Source organism: Electrona antarctica, assembly GCF_951216825.1.
Source record: "Electrona antarctica genome assembly, chromosome: 1".
Lineage (NCBI taxonomy): Eukaryota > Metazoa > Chordata > Actinopteri > Myctophiformes > Myctophidae > Electrona > Electrona antarctica.
The window spans coordinates 53,610,547-53,637,715 of record NC_136806.1 but is presented as its reverse complement, the minus strand read 5'-3'; the positions used below and the strand labels follow the sequence as shown (position 1 = coordinate 53,637,715).

The 27,169-nt window shown below is 41.2% G+C and overlaps 3 protein-coding genes across 4 annotated transcripts in view; all 3 read left to right on the top strand.

Annotated features, from left to right (window-relative positions):
* Positions 1-9,575: 9,575 nt before the first annotated feature.
* cdx4 (caudal type homeobox 4) lies at positions 9,576-12,238 on the top strand (the record flags this gene model as incomplete). The annotated part of the gene is made up of 3 exons (XM_079497400.1): positions 9,576-10,035; positions 11,689-11,834; positions 11,987-12,238. The coding sequence occupies 3 exons, from the start codon at positions 9,576-9,578 to the stop codon at positions 12,236-12,238; spliced, it is 858 nt and encodes a 285-aa protein (XP_079353526.1).
* Positions 12,239-14,426: 2,188 nt separating this feature from the next.
* Positions 14,427-20,460, top strand: chic1 (cysteine-rich hydrophobic domain 1). The gene is made up of 6 exons (XM_079510903.1): positions 14,427-14,555; positions 16,924-16,978; positions 17,914-18,069; positions 18,536-18,592; positions 19,107-19,166; positions 19,251-20,460. Exons 1-6 carry the CDS (start codon positions 14,428-14,430, stop codon positions 19,299-19,301), a joined length of 507 nt encoding a protein of 168 aa, XP_079367029.1. The 5' UTR covers position 14,427; the 3' UTR covers positions 19,302-20,460.
* Positions 20,461-23,223: 2,763 nt separating this feature from the next.
* lnx2b (ligand of numb-protein X 2b) overlaps positions 23,224-27,169 on the top strand; it is a 35,716-nt gene continuing 31,770 nt past the window's right edge. For both annotated transcript variants that reach the window (XM_079509844.1, XM_079509843.1), the window contains exon 1: positions 23,224-23,579. The gene's annotated coding sequence lies outside the window, so the exon portion shown is untranslated. The remainder of the gene's footprint in view (positions 23,580-27,169) is intronic.

The following is a 27,169-nucleotide window of genomic DNA, read 5'->3' as shown; positions in this document are numbered from 1 at the left end:
ACAAGAGGTGAGGACATTTGCATGTGTGCATGTCCATGGACTTTGTTGGGGCAGCCATAGCTGAATGGGTAGAAAGAAAGTCCATCTGAGAAACGGGCTCCTCAGAGCTCTCCCCTAGCGCTCATCAAAACCATCTGAGCAGCCATCAGCTGGGTGAAGCTGAAACTGAATTTCCCTACACAGTCTCGCCCAGTCCCCTCTTTCCCTCACCAAAGCTGAACTTCCCCTGTCAAAGCGTGTTTCCTTAAAGACTCATGGCGCCGTAGCCATGGTGGCCTGTGCCAGTAGTTTCATTGCATTGGGAAAACGTAGCCCCGATTTCCTGCGGTTTCTCTGCTATCATTGCAGTATGATCCACTAGCAAGTGCTACTTGGGGAAATAATGAATATGAAGGACGCAGCAGCAGCCTATACAAAGGAAGGCGGAAGCTGTTCCGTCCACACTTGCAGAGCCACATTAGCTCTGCATTCAACACCATCCTCCCCCACAGACTGGTGGACATACTGGGGGAACTGGGTTTTCCACACAACACCTGCATGTGGATTAAGAGCTTCTTGTCTGGTCGCAGCCAGAGGGTTAGAGTGGGCGATCAGACATCCACGTCCCTCAGCCTCAGTACCGGCTCCCCACAGGGCTGTGTATTGAGCTTGCTGCTCTACACCCTCTACACACACAAACTGCAAAGATGTAAAATAAGGAGCTGGACAGCGGGCATTGGCCAGATAAAGAAGAATAGAATAGAAGACAAAAGTGCGTAAACACAAACATTCTGCAAACTGTTGATAAATACAAATACTTCAATCAATCAATCAATGTTACAGTGAGCCAGCCAACATAATTCTTTAATAGGCTACACTTGAATTAGCACATACATTTTTATATACTTAGCTATTTGATATTAATCTGCGAATGGGTCGTTTATGATGATAAGCATGCCCTATGCCTAGTTCCTGCCATTTCTGCATTTGGGCCTCTTTTGGGATTGTTTGTGTAGTCTACCTGGATTCAGCGACATGTAGATATGTACCCTCATTGATGGTTGCTGCTGCCCTCTTGTGGACAGTTCAGTTCTCCATTAACCTCCATTTCAGCCCCAGGCATTGTAAACTGTAATACTACAAATGGCTTGCTAATTGCTATTTTTGCTAAGTAAAACCAAAAAAGTACATGAATTAAATCTTTTGAAATGTTTGAAAACCTTACCAATATAGGAATGCCAATTAAGGGTTAATTGTGCTTAACTATAGCCAAATTATTTACAACAACTGCTCTCTTGTACTGAATGTAAAGTGGTAAAAGCATTACAGTCTTAACTATAGGCTACTAAATTAATTAAATTCATGATACTTCCCTGTTCAGCAAGTGTATATCTCCACTACTATACTGGGGAGGGGGAGCTCATACCTTCCATATATTCTAATTAAATATAAACCGACAGTTCTAACAATTAATTCACACAATATCCAGGAAAGACCACAAACTGTTACAAACGGGTATAGTACAATGTAATATTTTGCTTGCTTGCTATATATATATATATATAGCAAGCATATTAGCTCTGCATTCAACACCATCCTCCCCCACAGACTGGTGGACATACTGGGGGAACTGGGTTTTCCACACAACACCTGCATGTGGATTAAGAGCTTCTTGTCTGGTCGCAGCCAGAGGGTTAGAGTGGGCGATCACACATCCACGTCCCTCAGCCTCAGTACCGGCTCCCCACAGGGCTGTGTATTGAGCTTGCTGCTCTACACCCTCTACACACACAAACTGCAAAGATGTAAAATAAGGAGCTGGACAGCGGGCATTGGCCAGATAAAGAAGAATAGAATAGAAGACAAAAGTGCGTAAACACAAACATTCTGCAAACTGTTGATAAATACAAATACTTCAATCAATCAATCAATGTTACAGTGAGCCAGCCAACATAATTCTTTAATAGGCTACACTTGAATTAGCACATACATTTTTATATACTTAGCTATTTGATATTAATCTGCGAATGGGTCGTTTATGATGATAAGCATGCCCTATGCCTAGTTCCTGCCATTTCTGCATTTGGGCCTCTTTTGGGATTGTTTGTGTAGTCTACCTGGATTCAGCGACATGTAGATATGTACCCTCATTGATGGTTGCTGCTGCCCTCTTGTGGACAGTTCAGTTCTCCATTAACCTCCATTTCAGCCCCAGGCATTGTAAACTGTAATACTACAAATGGCTTGCTAATTGCTATTTTTGCTAAGTAAAACCAAAAAAGTACATGAATTAAATCTTTTGAAATGTTTGAAAACCTTACCAATATAGGAATGCCAATTAAGGGTTAATTGTGCTTAACTATAGCCAAATTATTTACAACAACTGCTCTCTTGTACTGAATGTAAAGTGGTAAAAGCATTACAGTCTTAACTATAGGCTACTAAATTAATTAAATTCATGATACTTCCCTGTTCAGCAAGTGTATATCTCCACTACTATACTGGGGAGGGGGAGCTCATACCTTCCATATATTCTAATTAAATATAAACCGACAGTTCTAACAATTAATTCACACAATATCCAGGAAAGACCACAAACTGTTACAAACGGGTATAGTACAATGTAATATTTTGCTTGCTTGCTATATATATATATATATAGCAAGCATATTAGCTCTGCATTCAACACCATCCTCCCCCACAGACTGGTGGACATACTGGGGGAACTGGGTTTTCCACACAACACCTGCATGTGGATTAAGAGCTTCTTGTCTGGTCGCAGCCAGAGGGTTAGAGTGGGCGATCACACATCCACGTCCCTCAGCCTCAGTACCGGCTCCCCACAGGGCTGTGTATTGAGCTTGCTGCTCTACACCCTCTACACACACAAACTGCAAAGATGTAAAATAAGGAGCTGGACAGCGGGCATTGGCCAGATAAAGAAGAATAGAATAGAAGACAAAAGTGCGTAAACACAAACATTGAAGACAAAAGTGAGGACGCAAATTGTGATTAGCCAGAATGAGATGATGTATGATGGTAATGCCCCTCACTTCACACAGGTGTGATTTTTTATTTACAAGCTCATACGTTGTAGGTTGGCAGAGAATAAAATCACACCCGTGTGAAGTGAGGGGCGCTGTTAACATCGTACATCATGCATATTTGCTCAGACACTATGACGTAAAATTCTCCATTCATTGTCAATGGGAATTTGTTTGTTTAAGACGAAGTTTGTGGACGGTAACTAAAAGCTGAATGTAGGAGGGGCTAGCGCCCCTCAAAAATAACAATTATTATTATAATAAATCACACCTGTGTGAAGTGAGGGGCGATCTTATCATGATACATCATCTTATTCCGGCCAATCAGAATTTGCGTCCTCGCCTTCGTCTTCAATGTTTGTGTTACGCAACGTTTGTGTTTACACTAACACTGTTGTCAAATTATACACAGTATACAGTTTAAGTGCTGAAAGTACAGATCAAATGTGACAGAACAGAAGACCACCTATAGTCGCCTCTGATAATTGCAAACAACAGCTACCACCCTGACTTTTATGGACTGGCAGTTAGGTCCCAATGTCATCCATCACACTTATGTGACCACTGCTTCCAGGATCCAAATGTTGGGGTCACTTCACTTGCAATTTAGGGCAATTTTATCACACACTGACTCTCCACTGCCCACTTGTGGTCAAGTTACAAAAAAGAAAGTATTCAGAAACATCAGGTAGCCTGTATGTGCTATGAGGATTTTCCTCAAAAGGCCTAGATGGTGCAGTGCGAGTGAAATGTTTGTGGTTGCAAGAGTCAATACTTTCAAGCCGTTCTTCGGAGCTTAATGCATAGATGTGTCGCTTGGTTGAGTCTGTGAATAGGATCATTGTCAGTATAAGTAACCCTGTGAGGGGAATACATTGGCTTAAAGGGACACTTCACCCCTTTTGTAACCAGATCTCATTTTGTTTGGGAGAGAAGAAACACTTTCCTGGGGTTTTTATGTGGGTATTTTGTGTTTTTAGATAGTTTAGTATTTCCAAGTGTCCATGATGTCATGGACACTGGGCTCACTTACTTCCTGGACTATGTTGTCACAGTAACAGCTTCCATGCCAAAAGCCGCTGTCTGCCGATGTCTCTTCCTGGTTTTTAGACAGCTGGTGGATGGAAATGAAGCTCCACCCACGCGGCGCTGGGGCAAGCTTTTCCGGGAATCTGGCCGACCCGTGTCCATGACATCATGGACACTTTGAAATACTAAAATATCTAAAAACACATGACATTACCCGCATAAAAACCCCAGGAAAGTGTTTTGTGTCTCCCAAACATCATTAAAATAAGGTATGGTTGCAAAAGTGTCCCTTTAAAAGCCTGTATTTCTATAACTGTCACAAATGGCCTGTATGACATTTTCATTTGGACTGTTTTATTTATGCTTATTGTTGGTGTTTTTAATGGAACTTGCACCTGCAATAAAGACATTATTTCATTCATGCATGCTGTGGTTATAATGAATATAATGAATGAAATAAACCAAGAAAGTACAACAATATAGATAGATAGATAGATAGATAGATAGATCTTTATTTGTCATTGCAACAAGTACAACGAAATTAAAAGTGCCAACCAATCAGTGCATCATAAACTGGCTATAACAAAAAAAAACTATGAAAGCTAATACAACAAAACACACACACATAACCGTACTTCATGTTATTGCACAAATCCCTATTTCACAACATATATTGCACAGTACACCCTTAGTTGCAGCTGTTATTGCACAAAACCCTGATTGTACTTAACTTGGAACCAGCACAAAAAACATGTAATATGTAACGGATCATTTCTTAGCAGCATTTAGTGTGGCTATACCGCTGTGGGATAGAAACTGTTGCTGAGTCTGCTGGTCCCTGACTTGAGCACTCTGTACCGTCTACCTGACGGCAACAGTTCAAACAGTGAGTGACCGGGGAGAGAACTGTCCTTTATAATGTTCTGTGTTTTTTTGAGACAGCGGGATCTGTGTAGGTCCTCCAATGTGGGAAGAGGGCAGCCAACGATCGTTTTTGCCGTGTTAATGACCCTCTGGAGCTTTTTCCTCTGAGCTACTGTACAGCTGGTGTACCACACGCATATACAGTATGTTAGAATGCTCTCTATGGCACACCGATAAAAAAACACCAGCAGTCTCTGTGTGATGTTATTCCCCCTGAGCACCCTCAGGAAGTAAAGTCTCTGCTGGGCCTTCTTCAGCAGCTCAGAGGTGTTCACATTCCAGGTCAAGCCCTCCTCTATGTGGACTCCCAGAAAGCGGAAAGAGGACACCCTCTCCACACAGTCCCCATTTATGATCAATGGTGGAATGTCTGTTTTCTTTCTCCTGTAATCGATGACAAGTTCCTGGGTCTTGGATGTGTTCAAGAGCAGGTTGTTTTCTCTGCACCAGTCAGTCAACTGCACCACCTCATCCCTGTAGGCGGACTCATCCCCCTTGGAGATGAGCCCTACTACTGTGTTGTCATCTGCAAACTTCACCATGGTGTTGCTGCGGTGGGCGGGGGTGCATTTGTGTAGAGGGTGTAGAGCAGCGGGCTCAGTACACAGCCCTGTGGGGAGCCGGTACTGAGGCTGAGAGACGTGGATGTGTGATCGTGATCGCCCACTCTAACCCTCTGGCTGCAACCAGACAAGAAGCTCTTAATCCACATGCAGGTGTTGTGTGGAAAACCCAGTTCCCCCAGTATGTCCACCAGTCTGTGGGCTCAGTACACAGCCCTGTGGGGAGCCGGTACTGAGGCTGAGGGACGTGGATGTGTGATCGTGATCGCCCACTCTAACCCTCTGGCTGTGACCAGACAAGAAGCTCTTAATCCACATGCAGGTGTTGTGTGGAAAACCCAGTTCCCCCAGTATGTCCACCAGTCTGTGGGAGAGGATGGTGTTGAATGCAGAGCTAATATGCTTGCTATATATATATATATATATATATATATATATATATATATATATATATATATATATCAAGCAGATTACCAGCCTATATTTACACCTTGGCACACACCGTAAACTGTATAGCAAATATTATGTGTGTAGTCTTGAGTAGTGTAAAATATGGAATGTGGAAAATATGACATTGTACTATACCTGTTTGTAACAGTTTGTGGTCTTTCCTGGATATTGTGTGAATTAATTGTTAGAACTGTCGGTTTATATTTAATTAGAATATATGGAAGGTATGAGCTCCCCCTCCCCAGTATAGTAGTGGAGATATACACTTGCTGAACAGGGAAGTATAATGAATTTAATTAATTTAGTAGCCTATAGTTAAGACTGTAATGCTTTTACCACTTTACATTCAGTACAAGAGAGCAGATGTTGTAAATAATTTGGCTATAGTTAAGCACAATTAACCCTTAATTGGCATTCCTATATTGGTAAGGTTTTCAAACATTTCAAAAGATTTCATTCATGTACTTTTTTGGTTTTACTTAGCAAAAATAGCAATTAGCAAGCCATTTGTAGTATTACAGTTTAGAATGCCTGGGGCTGAAATGGAGGTTAATGGAGAACTGAACTGTCCACAAGAGGGCAGCAGCAACCATCAATGAGGGTACATATCTACATGTCGCTGAATCCAGGTAGACTACACAAACAATCCCAAAAGAGGCCCAAATGCAGAAATGGCAGGAACTAGGCATAGGGCATGCTTATCATCATAAACGACCCATTCGCAGATTAATATCAAATAGCTAAGTATATAAAAATGTATGTGCTAATTCAAGTGTAGCCTATTAAAGAATTATGTTGGCTGGCTCACTGTAACATTGACTGATTGAAGTATTTGTATTTATCAACAGTTTGCAGAATTACAGTAGGCTACATTTCAAGCACAACTCAATACAAAAACTGTTAACTGTGAGTGGACGACACCATAAAAGCATTACACTTGTTTACAATATAGGGCCCACACCGTTTTCAATTCATCAAAACATTTAGAGAAGTACAAATATACACTTCTACAGGCTAAAATGAACCGAGACATTAGCCTATATATATTCATAATTAGCCGATAGTCAATACGTCATACATACATGTAGCCTAACCTTTATGTCAATATAGTAATTTGATCATGATCTATACGCTTATTTTCTCCAAGAATAATTCAAACTCCATTCAGTGAGTGTAGCCTGCCCTAAAGTTTCCAAAACACTGGGTCGGGACCGTTTGTGGGTCACGGACACATTTTATATAGGTCCCCTTTTTCCCCTATACATTTTGTTTTTTTTTAATTATAATTTCAAAACATTTAAAAGGAAAATTGTCACATTTTGCATTATTTTTTCAAACTAATTTAATGAATAAATAGCCTACATTTAAAGTAATACATAAATAAATGTTTAAGCATGATGCATCCACCCTTGTGAGCTTGTAGATCTGCTATTTTCACTAGCTTGGGGCTTGGGTCCATGAGGAGGAGACATAACATGTCTTTGGGTCTCGAGCTAAAACGTTTGGGAACCACTGGCCTATAATATAAAGGACAAAAGGAGCCTAAAACAATGAACTGCAAGGCCGCGGCTGAAATAGCATAAAACTGCTCCATATAGCCTATAAACTAAATAATGAACGAATAGAACAGGTTTTGCTTTCAATTTCACGTTCAGACAACGTATATTCAATGACTTTGGAAAGCCGGTGTGTGACAATAATGTAGGCTAAACCTTCAAGTCATGGAAAAGGGGAAAGGGATTGATTCATTGATTGATTGACATTTTTATTTACAGTGTGTAGAATGTTCAAAAGAAAGTATAGGCAATACAAAAACTGCTATACTGCAAAGATATATCCAGGGAAAGCACATATATGACTTGTTTACAGCAGGGTCCTCCATTTTCAATTCATCAGAACATTTAAAGTCATTAAAGACGTATATATTATCGGCCGAGTATACATCTTCATCTTGAAAGAGCCAGACTTTGAGGTGGACCAGGGTGCCTTTATATAGCTATCAAGCCCCATGCACTGCGATCTTGAAGCGAGCCTTGTTCTTCAGAGCTTTCCCGAACCCATCCAGACTGACACCGCTCCTTGGAGGATGCTGCTGGGGCCGGTCTTCTTGGGTCGGTGGAGCTGCGTTCTTCTTCATGGCGGCCTTGACCGGTGCGGTGCTATTGGAGCCGGTGCGACTTCTGATAGTAGGCCTACAGGTTGCTGTTCTTTCTCTCTAGAGTACATTCTCAGAGTGATGAGAGTTTCACTGAAACAGTATAGCCTCGTCGGTACCCATGTGCAGGCATTTATTTTCGTTCGCAGATTCGGCTCAAAAATGAAACGGCAGCCAGTTTGGGGGGTGTCTGTGTGGACGTGCAAACACTACCTATGTGGAGAGATGACATGTCATTGGTGTGTGTGTGTGTGTGTGTGGGGGGGGGGGGGGGGGGGGGTGTTTGGGGTGGGGGGTGTCGCTCCACAATGAGTTTCCTTTTAACCGGAATTAGCTGTGAAGTGCGAACTTGAGGTGTGAACGTGGGTGGAAAACACGAAATGTTCGCCCTACAACTTAACAAGAAAGAAAAGTTGCCCATACTTTGCACCTCGTTTGTTAAGATGAATATCTTAACAAACAGGTTAATGCGTCAAATGTGTTGTAGGCTTATGCTGAAAGATAACAGCTTTATGGGTCAGAGAACTGTCGCGAAACGGTCGATAGGCTAATTGTTCGCAATTTAGGCCTATATACAGAACAGATGCGCACCGGGCTAGTGTGAAATTAGACAACTATAAAACGCAATATTCAACTTAGGTTTATATGATGTTTTTGCATAGTATATAGGCCCCTTTCCCCTATTGTGTGTTTGTATGTGATTCGATGAATTGTGTAGCCTATAAAGGACCATGATGGAAACAAGCCATAGGCTTTCTAGTTTAAAATCCTTCTGCAGACCTTGTATTAAACAGTAGGCCTACTTTCCTGTGCTCTTTTTTTGCAAACTGCTAATATAATATTCAATCAATCAAACAAGCATACAGTTATTATTTTTTAAATTAACTTCGTGTATACAATTAAGGGCCTATATATGTGCAGGCCATCTTTAAAGGAACAGTGGAAAATATAAAGTTTTTGGAAGTGTATTATTTTCTCCCTGCAGCATGGTTGGTTGCGGCCTGTCTGTGTATGGGATATTCAGATGAAAGGCCTAATATGTAAATTTATTCATGTAGTCAGTTATTCAGATGTTCGGGGATAGGCCCGCTGTCAGGTGATGACGCGTCGCAGGAAGGGGCAGTTAGGGCCGGCAGCATCAATGCGTTCTTCTCATTTAGATAGCGGCTCTCCAAGACTTCACGTCACTTCAGGGCAGGCATCTATAAACCTTTACCACCTTGGCAAAGGAGCCAGATCACGTGAAGCCGAACAAGGATTGGGACTATACGTCGCATAACATCATTTTAAGGGGAACGGTTTTGGACTACATCGGAAACAACACCCAAGGATTGTTTGGAGGAAACTATGGCGCCTCAATATTAGCCTATATATTAGTCGTTTTTAGCCGTTTATTTTATTTTATTTTGTACGTATTTATTTTCAAATATAATGTACGTGGGGTACCTGTTGGATAAGGAAAGCAGCATGTATCACCAAGGGCCCGTAAGACGACCGGGGATCAATCTCAATCTCCCTCCACAGAACTTTGTTTCCACGCCACAATATCCCGACTTTTCTGGATACCATCATGTGCCAAACATGGATACGCACACGCACACGCAGTCCGCGGCGAGCTGGGGCCCCGCGTACGGCGCGCCGACGCGCGAGGACTGGGGAGCATATAGTCTGGGGCCCCCTAACGTCATCCCCACACCCATGAACAACACTTCTCCCGGACAGGTTTCTTATTGCTCGTCGGCAGAATACAACCACATGCACGCTCCGGGTTCGGTGGTATTGCAGCCGCCGCCAGAGAACGTTAGCGTTGTTGCACAGCTTTCTCCCGATGACAGGGAAAGGCGCAATTCGTTCCAATGGATGAGCAAAACTGTACAATCGTCTTCCACTGGTGAGTTCAATGATGATGATCGTGCTGAAGTTATAATGCTCGTTTGATTGATGATGGTACCGTGGATTGCGTTCGTTAAATGCATGAGCTCTTGAGGTTTTATTTAGGAGAAACTTTACTTTATCCCATGCCATGTACCTTGTATTGATCCCGAGCTCAGGGAATTCAGTTGTCAGTTGTCAGCACCGCAAGGCAAGGGTGAAACAATTTCAAATATAGGCGTGCAGGTAGAGGTAAATAATGTCCTATAAAGAATTAGTAGGGTAACCCAATTAAAATAGAATCATAAAATAAATAACAAAAAATATGTAATTTGAATAGCCTTGATCAAATCGAAATTGGTGGGATATGGTTTCACTTTCACTGACATCCCACTGACCTGCATGTAATCAGCTGAGTTAAACATGAGACTGCATTCATGTACACTAGATGTAGTCTCCGACAGCATTTATGCAATATGTTATATATAGGCCTAGCCTAAATAATAAGTTATACATTTTATTTAGCCTATAACAAAAAGCGGCCCTTATTGCTTGGCCTTGTGTGTGTGTGTGTGTGTGGGGGGGGGGCTGCTATGCACTCCTGCGGAGGAAATCAAATAAAAAAGGTGCGAGAAATCGGTGCCAAGCTCGCTTGTAATGCTAATTTTGTTACTCTTGTAAACAAGACGTGGGTTCGTTCGACTTCCCTGTTGACATTGTTTCGGGGTTTTGAGGGTTATTCAGTCATATTCAGGGCTGTCTCTCCTTTCTTTCAGCACCTCTTTTGCTTTGATATGCACCAAACTCTCTTCCTCTTGGGGAGTTATATTGCCGGAAAGAGTGACGTTTTTCACAGCACGTCTCGAGCGAGGTTATGAAGGTCTACTAATATATAGGTCTTCTTCATCAATATTTACATATGTAACTATAAGCCTAATAGTATAATCGTATTTTTACAATAGGCCTATACGTTTCTTTGCTTTTTGGGGGGGAATGTGCCAATTGTAGCCAATTGTGCCACAGGCCTAACACCTGCGACCCATGTGCGTAAAATTCCATAAACATTGTGGTCTGGCAATATAGAACGATATGATGATTTCGTATAACCTTCTATATTTTAAAGTGGACACCCTATGTGACGCAACTTAAAATAATGTATCAGGCAATTAGTATGCCTATAGGCTAAAATAATGTATCAGGCCAATTTGTAGGCCAAGGTATAGGCTAAAGTCAACCATAATATGGTCTTGTTATTTCCAAATAGAACTTGTCTGCCGATGCTTATTCGAGGTATTAGGGCAAAACCCGATTTTTATCTTTTCCCCATGTTCGCTTTGTGTGTCCGATGTGTTCCTCTTAACATATCAATGGATGTTAAGGTAAATGCATTCCACTGTGCTGTTTTCTCAAAGTGACATCAAAGCCAGATCAGAGGCCTATTTTGCATATCTTAAAACAGGTCAACAGGACAATCTGGATTTATGGCAATTTGTATAAAAGATCGTCTCGACCGATAGACTGATATAGCCTGGAAATCGTTTGATATAACACGTTTATTTTAACAAACGAACCATCTGACATGTTATGAGATGAAAGACTATATATAGAATGTGTGACCATGAGTTCCCTTGGGCCATGCATATCCTAACCTACAATTTGTTGCATTCTCTAGGTAAAACGAGAACGAAGGAGAAATACAGGGTCGTGTACACGGACCACCAGAGACTGGAGCTGGAGAAGGAGTTTCACTTCAACCGATACATCACCATTAGAAGAAAATCGGAACTGGCGGTCAACCTGGGTCTCTCGGAACGACAGGTATGTTGTCTTGGCCCTTTGCTGTGCTGTGCTGCTGCTAAATAATATGAAAACACCACGATATAAAATATAGCCGTAGGCCCTATACACATAAACACGTTACATTTACATGCAACCCGTCTAAAAACAAAACTTTTCTTTTCTATTTGCAGGTAAAAATTTGGTTTCAAAATCGCAGAGCAAAGGAGAGGAAATTAATCAAGAAGAAGTTGGGCCAGTGTGACGGCAGCGGAGGGTCAGTGCACAGTGACCCGGGCTCAGTGAGTCCCCTGCCGGTGCCCGGGTCACTCAGCCCGTCGGACATTCACGGACACGGTTCTCTCGTATACCCGCCGCCGGGCATGAACTCATTGAACACCTTGCCACCTATCAGGAATATACAGCAAGTCACTGTGACTCGGTAAATTCGCCTTTTTTTTGGACGATCTATGAACATAACTGAGCACTCACTCCCCTTTCCTGAACTTGGATACACGCAGGCAAGCAACCATGAGGCCCCAGGGGACTGACTCAAGAAATACATCCTTAAGCACATGCTATTTTGATTGATTGATTGGTTGGTTGATTGATTGATTGAATGCTTTATTAGTCAGAAATGTAGACAGCACGTGGTATAGGCTACAAGTTGACATTAAGGCTAAAAGGATAACACAACAAACAACGTCCTGGAGACTTGTTTCCATTGTGGTCCTATATATGTATTCAATTCATGAACAATGGATTTGCTATGGATTTGATGTGGAGGAAAAAGATGATCTATATAGCAAGCAATACATGCTGCATGGATGATGTGTATATAGCAACGAAATGCTGGAGGCTCTTGAAATATCGTTTCGTTTTTTTAAAACATATAGAATAGTTCTAATAATTTGAATTAAAGAAGCAAGCAGAAAATCTACATGTTTGACTACAATTAACTGTGCTTTAAATGGTTTGTGTCTGAGTTTAAAAAAAATATAAATATCAATGTCGTATGTTGTGACGAATATATGTGTTTGTTAATAAAATGAGAATTTAAAAACATTTGCTTTGCATCGAGCATATTTAATCAGAACGCATGCAATACAACAGGGATAAAGGAAGCAAGTTGCGCATGGTGGCAGCATTTCAAAGTGTAAATACAAGCTAATTTGGATAGTAGGCTAGTTCTAGCAGTTTTATTTTTGGCTGTGGACTGCCTGGGCACTGCAGTGAGCAGTAAAACACGCTATATATCATGCAGCCTAATGGTCTACAAAGCCTCTGAATGGCTAGCACACTTTTATTTGAACCTTGTAAATATTATACAATGACAAAATAAAGCATTTAAGCGTTTACATAACATATTGTTTGCATAATGCTTTTTAGGGTATTTATAAATGCTCTGAATGGGATAGCAGGCATGCATGAATAGATGGCCCACCTTTACAATAATCCACGCAGGACGAAGCAACGTCTATATAGACTATTTTGGGGTCTTTGTGAAGTATAAATTCTCAAAAAAGCTAATTTACTTAGCCTAATTTTACTTTAATGCTCCATATTACACGCATGCATTTGCAGAAGCACACTGTCAGTGAGTCGCACCGTGAGTATGGCACAGGCAGGCCTATAGGTCTATACGCATGCATGTTTATGGGAAATAATAGGCTGGCTCCTTAAATCCAGACCAGTATAATATAGTCTAGTGAAGTCCAGTGTGATTCTCAACCTTTTCAGGCTGGGACCCCCCACAATAATCATATTTGAACTGGGGTCCCCCCACCCTGACAGGAGTTGTAGTTGAGGCATTTTATTTTTAATTTGACTCGGTTCCATGACATAGATGATCATATAGATATACCATCTATAAGCTCACAACGCCATGGCAAACACTGCATTGTGAGCTTGTAGATCACCTTTTTCTTATGTTATTTGACAATTTGACCAATATGTTTGACCAGTTTATAGGCCTGTTGATTAGCAGTATACAAAGCTATTTTTCTATTCCTTCCTTTTAGGTATTAAAAAAGGTATTAAAAGTCCTTAAATTGACACTTGAATTCACTCACTGTCACCTGAGGACCCCCAAAAAAAATCACATGGGGGACCCCCCACATGTTGAGAACCGGTCAGCATGGTCAAATTAATTGAATCCCATAACTATTAACTAGGCCTATATGATTGAATCACGTTATGGCAAACCTGTTCCAGCGGGTAAGCGGGTTATTATTACAACTAAAGTTGTAAGCTAAAATGTAATCCCACTCCGATTAACCCAGATAAATGCAGTTTTTTAATCTTCGCGAGGGATGAATAAACCCATGACATGTATAGGCTACTTTTTGTTGTTATACAAAAAAAAGTACTCAAATACTTTTAGGCTATACTATTTGTTACTTTGCTGGAGTATTTCTCCACTGCAGATCTCAGAGACTCAGAGTAGGCAAATATTTTACTTTTACATGCGAGTATACTTTTTGTTCAGCACGGCAAGCAAGGTCCAGTTGCTACGCGCGCGATGGATGCGCGCTCTCGCTCAGATCGTGGCTGGCTGCGTAGTGCGTGCGCAGCCTGGCTATGATGACTGTGACGTCACGATGAGCGTCTAGTTCTCTCGCTCAGCCCAACAAACATGGCGGACTTTGATACCATTTATGAGTTAGAAGACGAGGAGGAAGATGAGCATGTAGTGAGCGAGGAGCACCTGCCGAGGTACTGCCCCGAGCCCGTGGTCATGCGAGGCGCCGGACACATCACAGTGTAAGCCGAGTGAACACTTTACAGCGGTCCCCAGCGGCCATGTTTCTGTTCCTTTACTAGCCTCAAAACTGTCTAGCCTGCCTGGCTGGCTGGCTGCTAAAGCTAACCGTTAAGCACAACAACAGCGAGCTTATAACCGTTAGGTTTGGTGCTATAGGCGTCGTTGTGGTGCTGTGGTAGAGACCTGTGTGTGACATATAATATTCAGTAGGGGTGTGTGACATATAATATTCAGTAGGGGTGTGTGTGTGTGTGTGTGTGTGTGTGTGACACCGACCACCAGGGAACGACTGTAAGGTAGTTAACCGTTAACTACTAGGTAATTAACTTTAGATGACTGTCATGTGCTGCAACGTTAACTAGAAGCAGTCAGCCGCCTGTCGGTCATGCTTGATGACTTAACATCATTCATCATCATTGTCCATTCTGTTCAGCTGCAACATCATCATCATCATCATCACAATCATCATCATCATCATGATGACTGACAGGATGATGTAATATCTATTGAGCTTTAATAGACCACCCCCCCAGGCACTTGTCTGTTGCATCGTTGTGTTTACAAGCAGCTGTCAGTTATCTTAGCCCGAATAGTTTTTTTAGACTGATGTGACATTAGACTTACTACTAGTGGCTCTCTTCTCACACATCATCATGTCAAGTACCTCCAGTCCAAATGTATGCCTATGAGGTAGCCCCTTTCGGGACCCTCGGTTACCTAGGTAACCGAGGGTACCGAAAGGGGCTAGCGTATGAGGCTGCAGAGTGCGGACAGGACACCCATTCTCATTCTCTGTCTGGAGAAACCCTATGGATCCTTGAAGGGCTTCCAGGGGACCCCCAACTAAATGTATATAGTATATACACCATCAAAATCAGTTTGACCACTTTAACCCTGTAGTATTCTATTGTCAAACACAAATGTGACAAATCAAACCATGGAGGTGTATGTATCGTTCCTCATTTTCCAATCCTATTTATATAGCACATTTCACAACTCAGGGTTTACAGAGTTATGTACAGAAAGTTAAAAGCTAAATTACACTATAAAGCTAACAGTAAAAATAACGCATAACAAAGCCAAACAAAAATACAGAAAATCTCAAACAGAATTCAAAGCCAAGGTGTAAATGTGGGTCTTGAGGCAAGATTTAAAAGTCTCAATGGTGGGGGCCAGTTTGATATGGGAGGAGAGCTCATTCCACAGTTTGGGGGCTATGACAGAAAAGGCTCGGTGACCTCTGGTCTTAGTTTAGACGTTCCTTTTTTGTGACCTTGAGTTTCAACTGGCCTGCAGACCGCACATTGATAAGGGTGGACGGATATTTTGGATATCCAGCCAGCATCAGTGTGAATATAAACAGTGTTTCCTACCCTTTTAATTGTGAACAATTTTGAATATATTTGAAACATTCTAACAGCACAAATCTTGTATGGGGTTCCCCAATCTGAGAACCCATCGTCAAAAAAAAGAAAAACACCACCCTCTTTTCCTTGAATTTGACGTGAGTCAACAGTCTGTCTTGAGTGGGTTCCCTGACTCAAACTCTTTTCAAATGGGGGTCCGTAGTCAAATACATATTAATTAAATTTGGGGGTCCTTGACATGAAAAAGTTTGATAACCACATCATTTTGCACATAGTTAAAAACAGAAGAAGACAAACGGAAGACAAATTCTTAAAAATAGGATGCAATGGAAGGCCAAAAAAACCCAAATGGGCTTATCAGGTGGCTTTCATAGGAAACTTAAGTACTAAAGCATGGTGAAATAATTGTCGAATATAGGTAAGTAAGGAATATGTGTACATGTTATAAATATAATAATAATCCAAAAAAGATCTATCACAATATAGGTCGGAGAGATACAACACAACAATCTCATCCTTCTAGCTCTAGATGATGTCTTTTCAGCCCGAGCCCCGAACAAACCCTAACCCTCACTTTCAGTGTCAGTCTCAGTCTTATTGGTTACTGTATTATTAATACCAGTTAATGCTGAGAAATAATTATTTAGATACTGATGCAAATGGGCCAACATGCTTTTTTAACTCTGCATGTGAGCATGTGTTTGGGGCTACACACAAGTAGCCCCAAACTAACAGCCCGGCCTGAATCCAGTCTGTCTGTCTCCATTGTCAGTGGACGGAGTAGCTTCAGATTTAGCCTTTTCACGACAACAAACAATAGAGCCTTAGTTTGCTGGTTTATTGTTTTGGGAGAAAGTGTTCTGCATTAATTGACACTTGTTTGTTGGAACGTATTTTTGTGTACAAAATGTACTTTTAGAGTAGACCATGGCCTGTTACTTTAGGTTTGGATAAAGGTTAATTAAATCAATGTTAACGTTTGACTTATTACTTTTTACAGGTTTGGATTGAGCAACAAATTTGATGCAGAGTTTCCCTCTGTCCTCACAGGAAAGGTACTTTTATCATTCATGCACTTCCAGAAATGTCCTGTTGACTCCAAGTGGGTTGAATTAATCAATTAATGGTGAATCCATTGTCCTTCTTGACATTTTGATCAAACCTCTCGGACTGGTTTTGATCCGAGAAGATGCATTTTCAGAAACACATCACAGTGCATCCAAAGTGCCTGAATGTGTTGCAGTGGAGCTCTGTAAATGAGTAAGCCGCCTTTTGGAGTTCGGTTGGCAGGGACCCTGGTGTTTGGGAAGGTACAACTCCAGGTGATAAAATAATGAAATAAAGACTCTGCCATCCACAAGAAAGGAAAGCTTCCTGAGTCGGACACTGAAACACAAAAAGGCTGTAGGGGTAAGATCGGACAGAGGGAAGTGTGGGGCAATAAAATGTACCGTCAGTATTGTGACCAGGGGTGACATGTGATGGACGAGGTCACAATTATGATGATTGAAGGGTGCAGATCAAGCCCTGCTGAGCTTTATTCTAAGGTCTTTGGCTGTTTGCAAAGAGACCTTTGCATCCTGTCATAAAAGATTACGACCCCTGTTTTATGGCGTACAGACTCGGCGAGGAATGAGCATCCATTCATGTTGTTTGGCCCGGCACTGCCACAGGCACTGAGCTTATCTCTTTTGAGTCCCTCCTCGCCCTGAATTGTCTAGAATAGGTCTTGGTTAGCAAGTTAGAGGCATACTACTTATTACGAGATATCTCATCTCTGGACAACATCTAGCAAATATCTACCTGTTTGTTTACCAAAGGCTATCCCTTTGATCCTTTTAGGGCGGGTTTCTTTTGAGCAATTAGGAATCTCAACACCTTTGAATTATTTCACTCACTGCCTCATACCGTTTTGTGAAAAGTGCTTACCCATTCAGAACCATTAGGAAGTGGGCATTTCATGTTCTTACATCCATTCTTTCTTTTCTAGGTAGCTCCAGAGGAATTCAAAACCAGCATCAGTAGAGTGAATTCTTGTTTGAGGAAGAACTTGCCTGTCAATGTGAAGTGGCTTCTTTGCGGCTGTCTGTGTTGCTGCTGTACAGTAGGCTGCAGTCTATGGCCCGTTATCTGCCTCAACAAGAGAGTAAGTATCAGCCATCCTTGTGGCGTGTGTGCGCTTCACAGTTCAACTCTCCCTTAAATCAGCGCTAATTGCTCTGGGACTATTATAGCAATCCAGACTACTGGGCCAAGCGTATAGGCCAATAACAGCTCATAATCAATTAGTGACTGTGTAGAAATGATGCATCACACGGCACAAGCCCAGCCCCGCTCAAGAGTGATACGTCATTTAAAGGCAGTGTTACTGCCAAGTGTTCCTGACAACAAAGTGGAAATTACTGGCTGGTAAAAGGGGACTACAGTCTATAAACGCAAATACTGTGGTTATTTACTGTTATCTGTAAAAGTCAGTGCACGAGTGAGTTGTTGTTCTGTTACTCTGTGCTCATATGCATATATTTGCAATTTAGGGATTTAGTAGATGCTCCTAACCAGAGTGACTTAGAATAAGCAAGGTAAACATATAACATTATAATCTCCCCCTACAGACAAGACGATCCATTCAAAAGTTGTTAGAGTGGGAAAATAACCGATTATACCACAAGGTAAGACAGAGGACAAATTGCATATTAGCACCTGTTTGAACGTGTTTAATTGTCTGTGTTTAGTGTTGTGAGAGTACCTGATTGATGGATGATGACCGTTAACTTATTATGTAAACCTTAGCCACCAATACAAGTCATTTTTCTGCTCAAAGCTATTTCAGCCTGATCATGGTCTTCTCGGGGTCCAAGCAGACCATGAGGTCAGCAGTAAAATGCCATGTTAATTTTGCTTTGTCTCACAGCAACAAATTACCGCTAGTTGCTGTGCACAGACATAAAGGAAGCTCTTCAGGGTGTCTGGCCACAATTTGACCCCGGCAAAAGCAGACAGCCTTTTACCCAAACTCCCCCTCACACTGAGGGGGAGATTTCAGACAGATTTTCCTTTGTGATTTTCGTGTGCGTGCGCGCGCATGTGTGCGTGCGCGCGCATGTGTGCGTGCGCGCGCATGTGTGCGTGCGCGTGCATGTGTGTGTGTGTTCACAATGTGTGTGTCTTATCTCCTCTCATCAGCTGGGGCTGCACTGGAAACTTAGTAAAAGAAAATGTGAAAGCAGCAATATGATGGAATACGTAAGTAAAAGCTCAGTCGTTATTGTCATATGTTGGGATTCATTATGGCATCTATACTGAATTTATGCCTTTTTCCTTTCATAGGTAATTCTTATAGAATTCTTACCCAAATATCCTATATTCCGACCGGACTGAGGAGGCTGTTATGAGACTGGATGTGTGGCCCTTGAATCCTATCCTTAGTGCCTTGTAAATATGTTGGAATAAGGGTGTGCACTGGCGTCTTCTTGAGACAATACTGTGCGTCTCCCAGTACCTTGTACAGTAGAATTTGCAACACAGTCACTTTGCTTTAGAGCGGATTTTGCACATATCCTGAAAAACAGAAAATATTTTCTTTGTTACATATTATGACAAATATGTGAATCTCGAAACTTTGAGAAAGTGCATTTACCCCAAAGAACTATTGACCGATATCCCGGCAATCCTGTCTCTAATCCCTTGCAAATACGTGCAGCCGACCTCCATAAGCATCCTTGCCTTATATATATATATATATACACATTCATGTAACAGGAGGAGAAAGGCATTGGGCTGATCAACAAGTTCAAATGTCGGTTGTTTTCCTCTCCTTGGTCCTAGTTCTTTGCAAGTAGATGAGATGGTTGGCTTTGCCTAACGTACAGTGTACGTCATCACCATGTGTTTTTCTTTCCTTTAGTATTGACCCTGTACATGGGAACTAGCTAGAAAAAAGAAAGGCGTAAAAAAAACTTGTAAATACCATGTTAGAGTAAGCTGTACAGTGGTATACCATTGTTTACATAAAGTTACTTAGCTCTTTTAGTTTGGTCTGCCAATATATTGCTGTATACCATAGTTTTGTTTTTTATGAAAGATGTCTACAGTATGTACCTTTTTCCAGTTTATATGGACCCGTTTACCTAGTAAGCCATATAGTTACATTACAATGTATGTGATGCCAGAGGTAGGACTGATAATTGCACTTGAGCTCATCAAAATGTCAGGATTTCAGACTGTGGTATATCTGATGTCTTGACTATTCTTATGACACTAGTAGTGCATGTTGTTGTGTGATTTTCATTTCTTTTGCCAATGAAGGAGATGATGTTGAATCAAGTGTCATCCATTTTAACTGGAGATGTCTGCATCTCTTCATGACGTGGTGTTGTTGCTTGCACAATGATCTGAGCTGTGCACTTACATTCTCATCGTTTCGTTTGTCAATATTGTTTTATTACAGCTTTGTGTTTTGTTTATTTTATAGTTTTGTATTTCCCTGTGCTGTGTTCTGAAGCACATACTTCTACAATACATGGCATATTGAGCTAAAGATTCCTTTGTTACTCATTCTGCCCAGTGTTAGTATTGTTCCCGCCCCCCCAAGTCCTATGACGGAGAGTTTGCAATGCGTTGCATTGTTAGAGTGCCTCTGGAATAGTACATGAACCACGGTATGGGTCGGACTGTATTTGTACTGCAGGTAACATTTTAAAGCCTCCTCCCCAATATTGTCCCCGTTACAATTCTTGTTCATGTTCATGATGACATAAATCCCCATGGAGAGAGGAAATAAATTGTTGATTTTGAATTTTATTTGTCATTTTTTGTTTTTTTTAAACCATCCTATTTAGTAAAGGGGGGGGGGGGGGAAAGTCATGCACTTTTCCCAAAGCCTCCTGCCACATAACAGAGTCATGGCTATCTTTCATGTTTAACAAGGTGTTAAAACGTCAAGTTCACAAGATTGCCTGTAATCACTTGATGTGTAAAATTCATAAACGCCATTACCAACCGTTTCTAATATGGCCATGGTATGGTACCATGGCCAGATTTCAGAGAAATGCTTTGCTCTTACTGTATATCACAATCCATTGTATGCAGGAGTGGGCCTCATTGTAACATTTATGGGCCTCTTTGTTCTTTATTTTACATTGTCCTTTCTTTGCTGTTTGATCTGTAGAATGCAGACAGAAGTCTTCGTTTGGGCATGAGCTTTTTCGGCATGTGCTCCAATAATGGAATGGTAAATGGCTACTCAGTCATCAAATAATACTTGACTCAGCATTACCTCTCAGATGGTGTATTCATTGTTTATCATGCCAAAAATAATACTGGGTCAGACATGTATCCGGCACTCAATTCTTTCATTCTAACTTTATTCATCATTGGACTTGTGATGACTGCAACATATACATTAACATTAAGGGCGATAAACATTTTGACTGAACAGGTCAATTTGACTACCACTGTCCGTCCGTGTCCATAATGTTTACAATTTATTTGAAAATCATTTAAATGTATTAATTTATCATTCCTTATTTATTTGAAAATTGTTATTTATGCTTCAACATGACCGAAGGAACATCATTTCACACTGATTGGTCTTCAAAACACTGGCTCAGCAAGCATACAGGGGAGAATTGTTTTTGACTGAAATTACTTAATGCCACAATAACAAGAACCTGGAGCTGACAGAGTCTGTGCACTAGGGGGCAGACTGAGCCATGAACGCTCTGTACATTACAATGTACACTGGACTACTATTATTGTATGCAGCCTATATGGTAAGGCTGGTCAGCCATTGGTATCCGTTTTGTAGATTCCTTCTTGAAATCTGGCACACCTACCAGTATGCAATATTCCTGCATCATCATATAGTAAATCAGAATATCAAGTCTATTGGCCGACACAGAAATGCACTTTGCAGTGATTATATTTATTAATGTTTGAGATAAAACATGACTTATGATAGGGATTTACTTGTTTATTTTTAACAAAACACAATCTTACACCACCACAGTGATTTAAGATTCACGGTTTTTTTAGCTCGAGATCAAAAAGAGACCCAAGGACCAGGACCTAAACTAGTGACAATATAGCACTTTTTAATGTATGCATTTATTGGTTTTTTTTAATGTATGAAGTTCTTTTTGTTTGTTTTATCTTTTGAAATAATTTAACAAATGAAATCCTGACCCATGAAAATGGGTCTGAGTCTCCAAAATGGGTCCCTACACAGTTTGGAAAAGACTTAAAGCTGTTGTCCTTGAGTTGTCCATGGCATGCTCTGCAGCACAGATTTACATTCACCAGCCTCTTCTTTTTTCTTTTTTTTGCTTTTCTGCCTTTATTGAAATATTTAAGTGAAAAATGACAGGAATGAGGGAGAGAGAGAAGGGGAGAGACACAGCAAAGGTAGTCATGAACGGGACGTGGACACTCAACGCGCTGTCGAACTTTTTCATGTCAAGGACCACCAAGTAGCCTGTGGACCCCCATTTGAAAACATTGACCCCCCCATAAGAGAAGATTCTTTACGGCTCTAGCAGTGATTCTCAACCATTTTAATTTCAAGGACCCCCAGTTTGACATGCATTAGTCTACGGGCCCACATGTAATGGCATTTCTATCTCTGGGACCCCCAATTTATATAGTAAAATCAAAGTTAATTTAACTCTGAGTGTTCAAATGGACCCGTTAGTCCATTTGGTTCCAAACTATCATTTAGTTCAAGGACCCCTGGGGGTCCCCGGACCCCACTTTAGGAGCCATTGTTATATGTGGCATGCACCTGGACCACTAGGCCAGCGGGCGCCCCCCACCTCTTCTGTGGGGTCTTGCCTGTAGTGGGGACTGAGGACCCCCCCCCATGGTCCCATGATAAATCCTTTGAATTATATGATATCGGATAAGTCACCGTGCTCAGACATAATTGGCAATCTCTGGGTTTAAAGTTAATTCTTAGGCTATACTATATTATATTATTGAGAATTGGGACAAATGATGTCCTACCAATTATTACTTATTAGCACACTCATTAAAAAAAGTTGGGTAAAAATATACAATGTTTTGGTCTTGTTTCCTTTGGCTATATGGCCTATACTGTATATACACATAAACTATAGGCCTATAATGTATATTCCCCATAGGCTCCATAATATTATTGTGAGTTCTTTGAAGCAGTGTGCAGAAACAAAGCACACTACAGGAAAGTACAGTTCACATAATCACATTATATGACAGATGTTATGTTACCCATAGGGCAGTACAGGCAGGCTATACTTTGACAGATGTGATATTTGCATGGACGTCCTAGTGGTGAACGTCAGACCGTGGTGTGTCTTATCTCTCTCTGTGTGTGTGTGTGTGTGTGTTGTTCGAAACTGGGACTGTTGCCCAGCCAGCCTGCTGCCTGCCTGTCTGAGAGAGAGCCAGCCTTCGCCTGATGAACCACACCTGGGGGGGAGCAGCCAGAAATATGACCAATTCCGTCGCGCTATGGTGATCATCAAACGCGATTCTTCGCTATTATAGACACACGTCGTCCACCGTTTTTTAAAGCGTGTTTTTCCGCGATTCATCGAGACTCACCGACACCACCACGATACCTTCTTTGTTTTTTAGGCTGAGCTAGGCTAACTTACTTCCGGGGGGGAAAACATTTTACAGGTAAGACGAGTTTCGCTCTGTCTGAGTTGAGTTGACTCTCGGACAGGTTATGTAATTCAAAGCAAACAATGTGGCTTAAAATAACATGTCCAAAGGTAACGTACAGTGAAACCGTGCTAGGGTAAAAACTTGTGGAATTGTTTGATTTAACAAACTGTTAAAACGGTTAAAGGTGTTCGCAGTCGCACCCGAACAGGGTTCGGGGGCCATTTATTAGGCTACTGTATTTATAATGCCAGCCAGGTGAGCGACACGGCCGAGTAGCTAGAGTTCTCTCTTTGTTCCCCATGCACGTGTGTATTTTTTATTACCTTCTCTATCAGTTGGGTCTATTACAGGTGGACCAAACAGGCTGTCACTATAGCTGTCAGTGGAGGACAGTTAATTATTTATGGCTTCACTTCTTCAGTCTGAGATACTCCTTTATGGGCTGGCCAGACAGCCTTGCCCAGCCAGCACCTCTGTTTTCATTTTCAATAACAATAGTAATACTAACCTTGTGTTGTTGTTGTTGTTGTACATAAAGTTCTACTATATGCTAGTCAAGCATATAGCCAGTTTGTATTATATACACTTGAGACTGTGCAACACTCCAAAGTGTTGAAAAAGAATATTGTAGAGCAGCCATTTTTTCACAGCTCAGCTTCATTAACATTTGTGTACATTTACATTTTTGGTTAGAGAAGGCGAGACGAATTGTAATGTGCCCAGATACAGTGTGATTATGCCTAAACATGTTTTTTATTATTTATAGTTGGCTAATATTTGTCATGTAGGGTAGGCTATGGCATTGTTACCGTACCTGTCACCAACCTTTCTTATCTCGTGGAAAGTTTCAGGTAACTGTATTAATTAATGACTGGCTTATTTGGTAATTGAGGCACTAAATGTCCATGTTCTAGTGCAGAGGCTGTCAACCTGTGGGTCTGGACCCCCAGGGGGGGTCCTCCTCACATGTTCACTTCACTTCAAGTGAAGTGACAATTTAAAGGACTTTAAAGAAAGTTTTAATACATAGAAAAGAAAGCAAAGAAAAAAACCATTGCTGCATAAAAAGTAATCATCAAACTAACTAACTGGTAAAAATATCAAATAATATAAGAGGAAAACATTGTGAAAGTAGCTGATCTACGAGCTGACATTGTGAGCTTGTAGTAGCTAGCCTAAGGCGATTTTCACAATATTTATCCGTGGAGCTGAGTCAAAGAAAATGTTATGCCTCAACTACTACATTCCAAATGCTTATCAGGGTGGGAGGTCCCCAGTTAAATATGATTATTTTGGGGAGGTCCCCAGTGAAAATATGATTTTTCGGGGGGTCACTCGCGGCCTTAAAAGGTTGAGAACCAGTGCAGTGTAATGTTCTGCAGTCATGTATGATGAGTCATGACTAAATGTAAAACAAGAGGCCTTCGTCGCAATGTTGTTTTTGGCAGCAAATTCTATTTTAGTTTAGTCATAGTCTTTGGACTGAAACTTAGTTTTCCTCCTATTTTAGTCACCTGGAATGTTTTAGTGTTAGTCTAGTTTTAGCCGACTAAATGTCATGCGATTTCAGTCGACTAAATCTACAGTTGTTTTAGTTGACTAAAATGTATTTTGGCGCGCTTTGTTTGATGTCGTCGTAATGGCTGATTTTACACTTGCGTCGTGTCGTGAGCTTGTAGATCTGCTATTTTCATCATGCAACCAAGTGTAAAATGAGTTAAACTGGATCTCTTGTCCACTAGTCCCTTCCTAACATTTTAGTCTAGTTTTTATTTGGTGACAAAATCAACAGTATATTATTTAGTCATAGTTTTACTTTTAGTCATCATGGCTTAGTTTTCATTTCGTTTTTATGCAGTTTTGTCAGTGGAAAAAAGGTAGTCGACGAACATTTTTCGTCATAGTTTTAGTCCACGAAAACAACACTGCTTCGGTGCAATGTTTCAAGTCACAGTTTTAACTGTGAGAATTTGGAGAGAGAGAGTCTTTGTTCGTAATGAATTACTATACTTCTCACTGTCCCTGTTGAATGGAATGGAATGCAATGTTTTAGAGGAATCCTGGTCTGAAACCTTAATGCCATGGGTGCTATTTTCGACCAGTTTGGTATGCGTAGAGAATGGAGATAGACACTGGTCTGCTGTACAGTGGGAGGTGTAGAGACCCCATGTATGGGCTTTAGTTTTAGTCTAGTACAACCTGGGCTTTAGTGTCTCAACCTGCAGGATTCCCAACTGACTTTGGGGGGGGGAGGGGGGGACCATTACAACATCAAAAGTAATCAACAAACTATGCTATGCTTGTAGATCAGCTATTGATCTGCTATTTTCACAATATTTATCTGTGGAACAAGTGAAACTAAACTGAATGCCTCAATTCCTAAGTGCTTGTCAGGGGGGGGGGGGGGGGGGGGGTCCACAGTTCATGGGTGATTATTTGGGGGGGGTGTCGCGGCTTGTAAAGGTTGGGAACCGACCAATGGCAATAGGCAGTGGCATATAGGGATATCACGATCATGACATTTTTACTTTTTACTGGTTAATTGTCACACTGTGTTCCATTACAAATTCCATTTCTGTTTTTCTTTTAGGCTTTGTAAAACAAAATGCAATCAAAATACATAAAACAGGCCATATTTAAAGATGGTGTGCTGTTTTCCACCCTAAAACATGATCATCAGGTATTATTATATAAGGAGGAAGAATTTCTTCAAAAAAGGTGTACAGCATTTGTTAGAATTACGTTTTTATGTGCACATGCCCATCAGTTCATTAAGTATGCCTGGTTTGATTGATTGAATACTTTATTGGCAGAAATGTAATCAGTACAGGGTACAGTCAAACAGAAATGTAATCAGTACAGGGTACAGTCAAACAGAAATGTAATCAGTACAAATGTAATCAGTACAGGGTACAGTCAAACAGAAATGTAATCAGTACAAATGTAATCAGTACAGGGTACAGTCAAACAGAAATGTAATCAGTACAGGGTACAATCAAACACACGTCCAATGGGATCACTGAAAAAAGTCCTTGCAGTCTTGTTTCCATTCAGGTCCTGGGTATTCAATTCATAATCATGACATGAAAAATTTGCAATTTTTTTTAGGGATGGAGTCGGGGCATTCCACACTTGGGTGGCAGTGCTGTAGAAGGAGAATTTGCCCATGTTTGTTTTGAAAGTGGGTGGTGGTACCAGCTCGTTGTTCTCACTTCCTCTTGTATTGTGGCTGTGGGAGTCGCTCACGTTTTGAGGTAGTTTGTCAGGTATGCGGGTACAGAGGGCATAGAGGGCAAAGCGGCATTTACAATTTTAAATATCGGACTCTTTTATTTTTTTCTACCCAGAGCCACCCTAGACTTTCAAAATTGGTTGCAAAAAGATGGGTCATGGTGGGCCCCAGACAGAGGAGTAGTCGAATTAGTTTGTTTTGGGAGGTTTGTAGTTTGGTCTTTAGTGGTGGGTGGTGACTGGTGATCCACCTGAACTGAAGCCGCACCCACAACTGCTGTTGATAAAGGGGGAGGGGATGATATTGTGATGTCACTATATCACTGTCTTTTTTTTCATTGGCACGTTTGACTGTCCGGAAGAAACCCTAA

Bases quoted from the DNA above. Each gene is read 5' to 3' on its own strand.
- chic1 (XM_079510903.1), top strand. From the start codon at position 14,428: ATGGCGGACTTTGATACCATTTATGAGTTAGAAGACGAGGAGGAAGAT. The intron at 16,979-17,913 runs GTACTTTTATCA...TTTCTTTTCTAG, and splicing joins CCTCTGTCCTCACAGGAAAG to GTAGCTCCAGAGGAATTCAA. The intron at 19,167-19,250 runs GTAAGTAAAAGC...TTCCTTTCATAG, and splicing joins GCAGCAATATGATGGAATAC to GTAATTCTTATAGAATTCTT.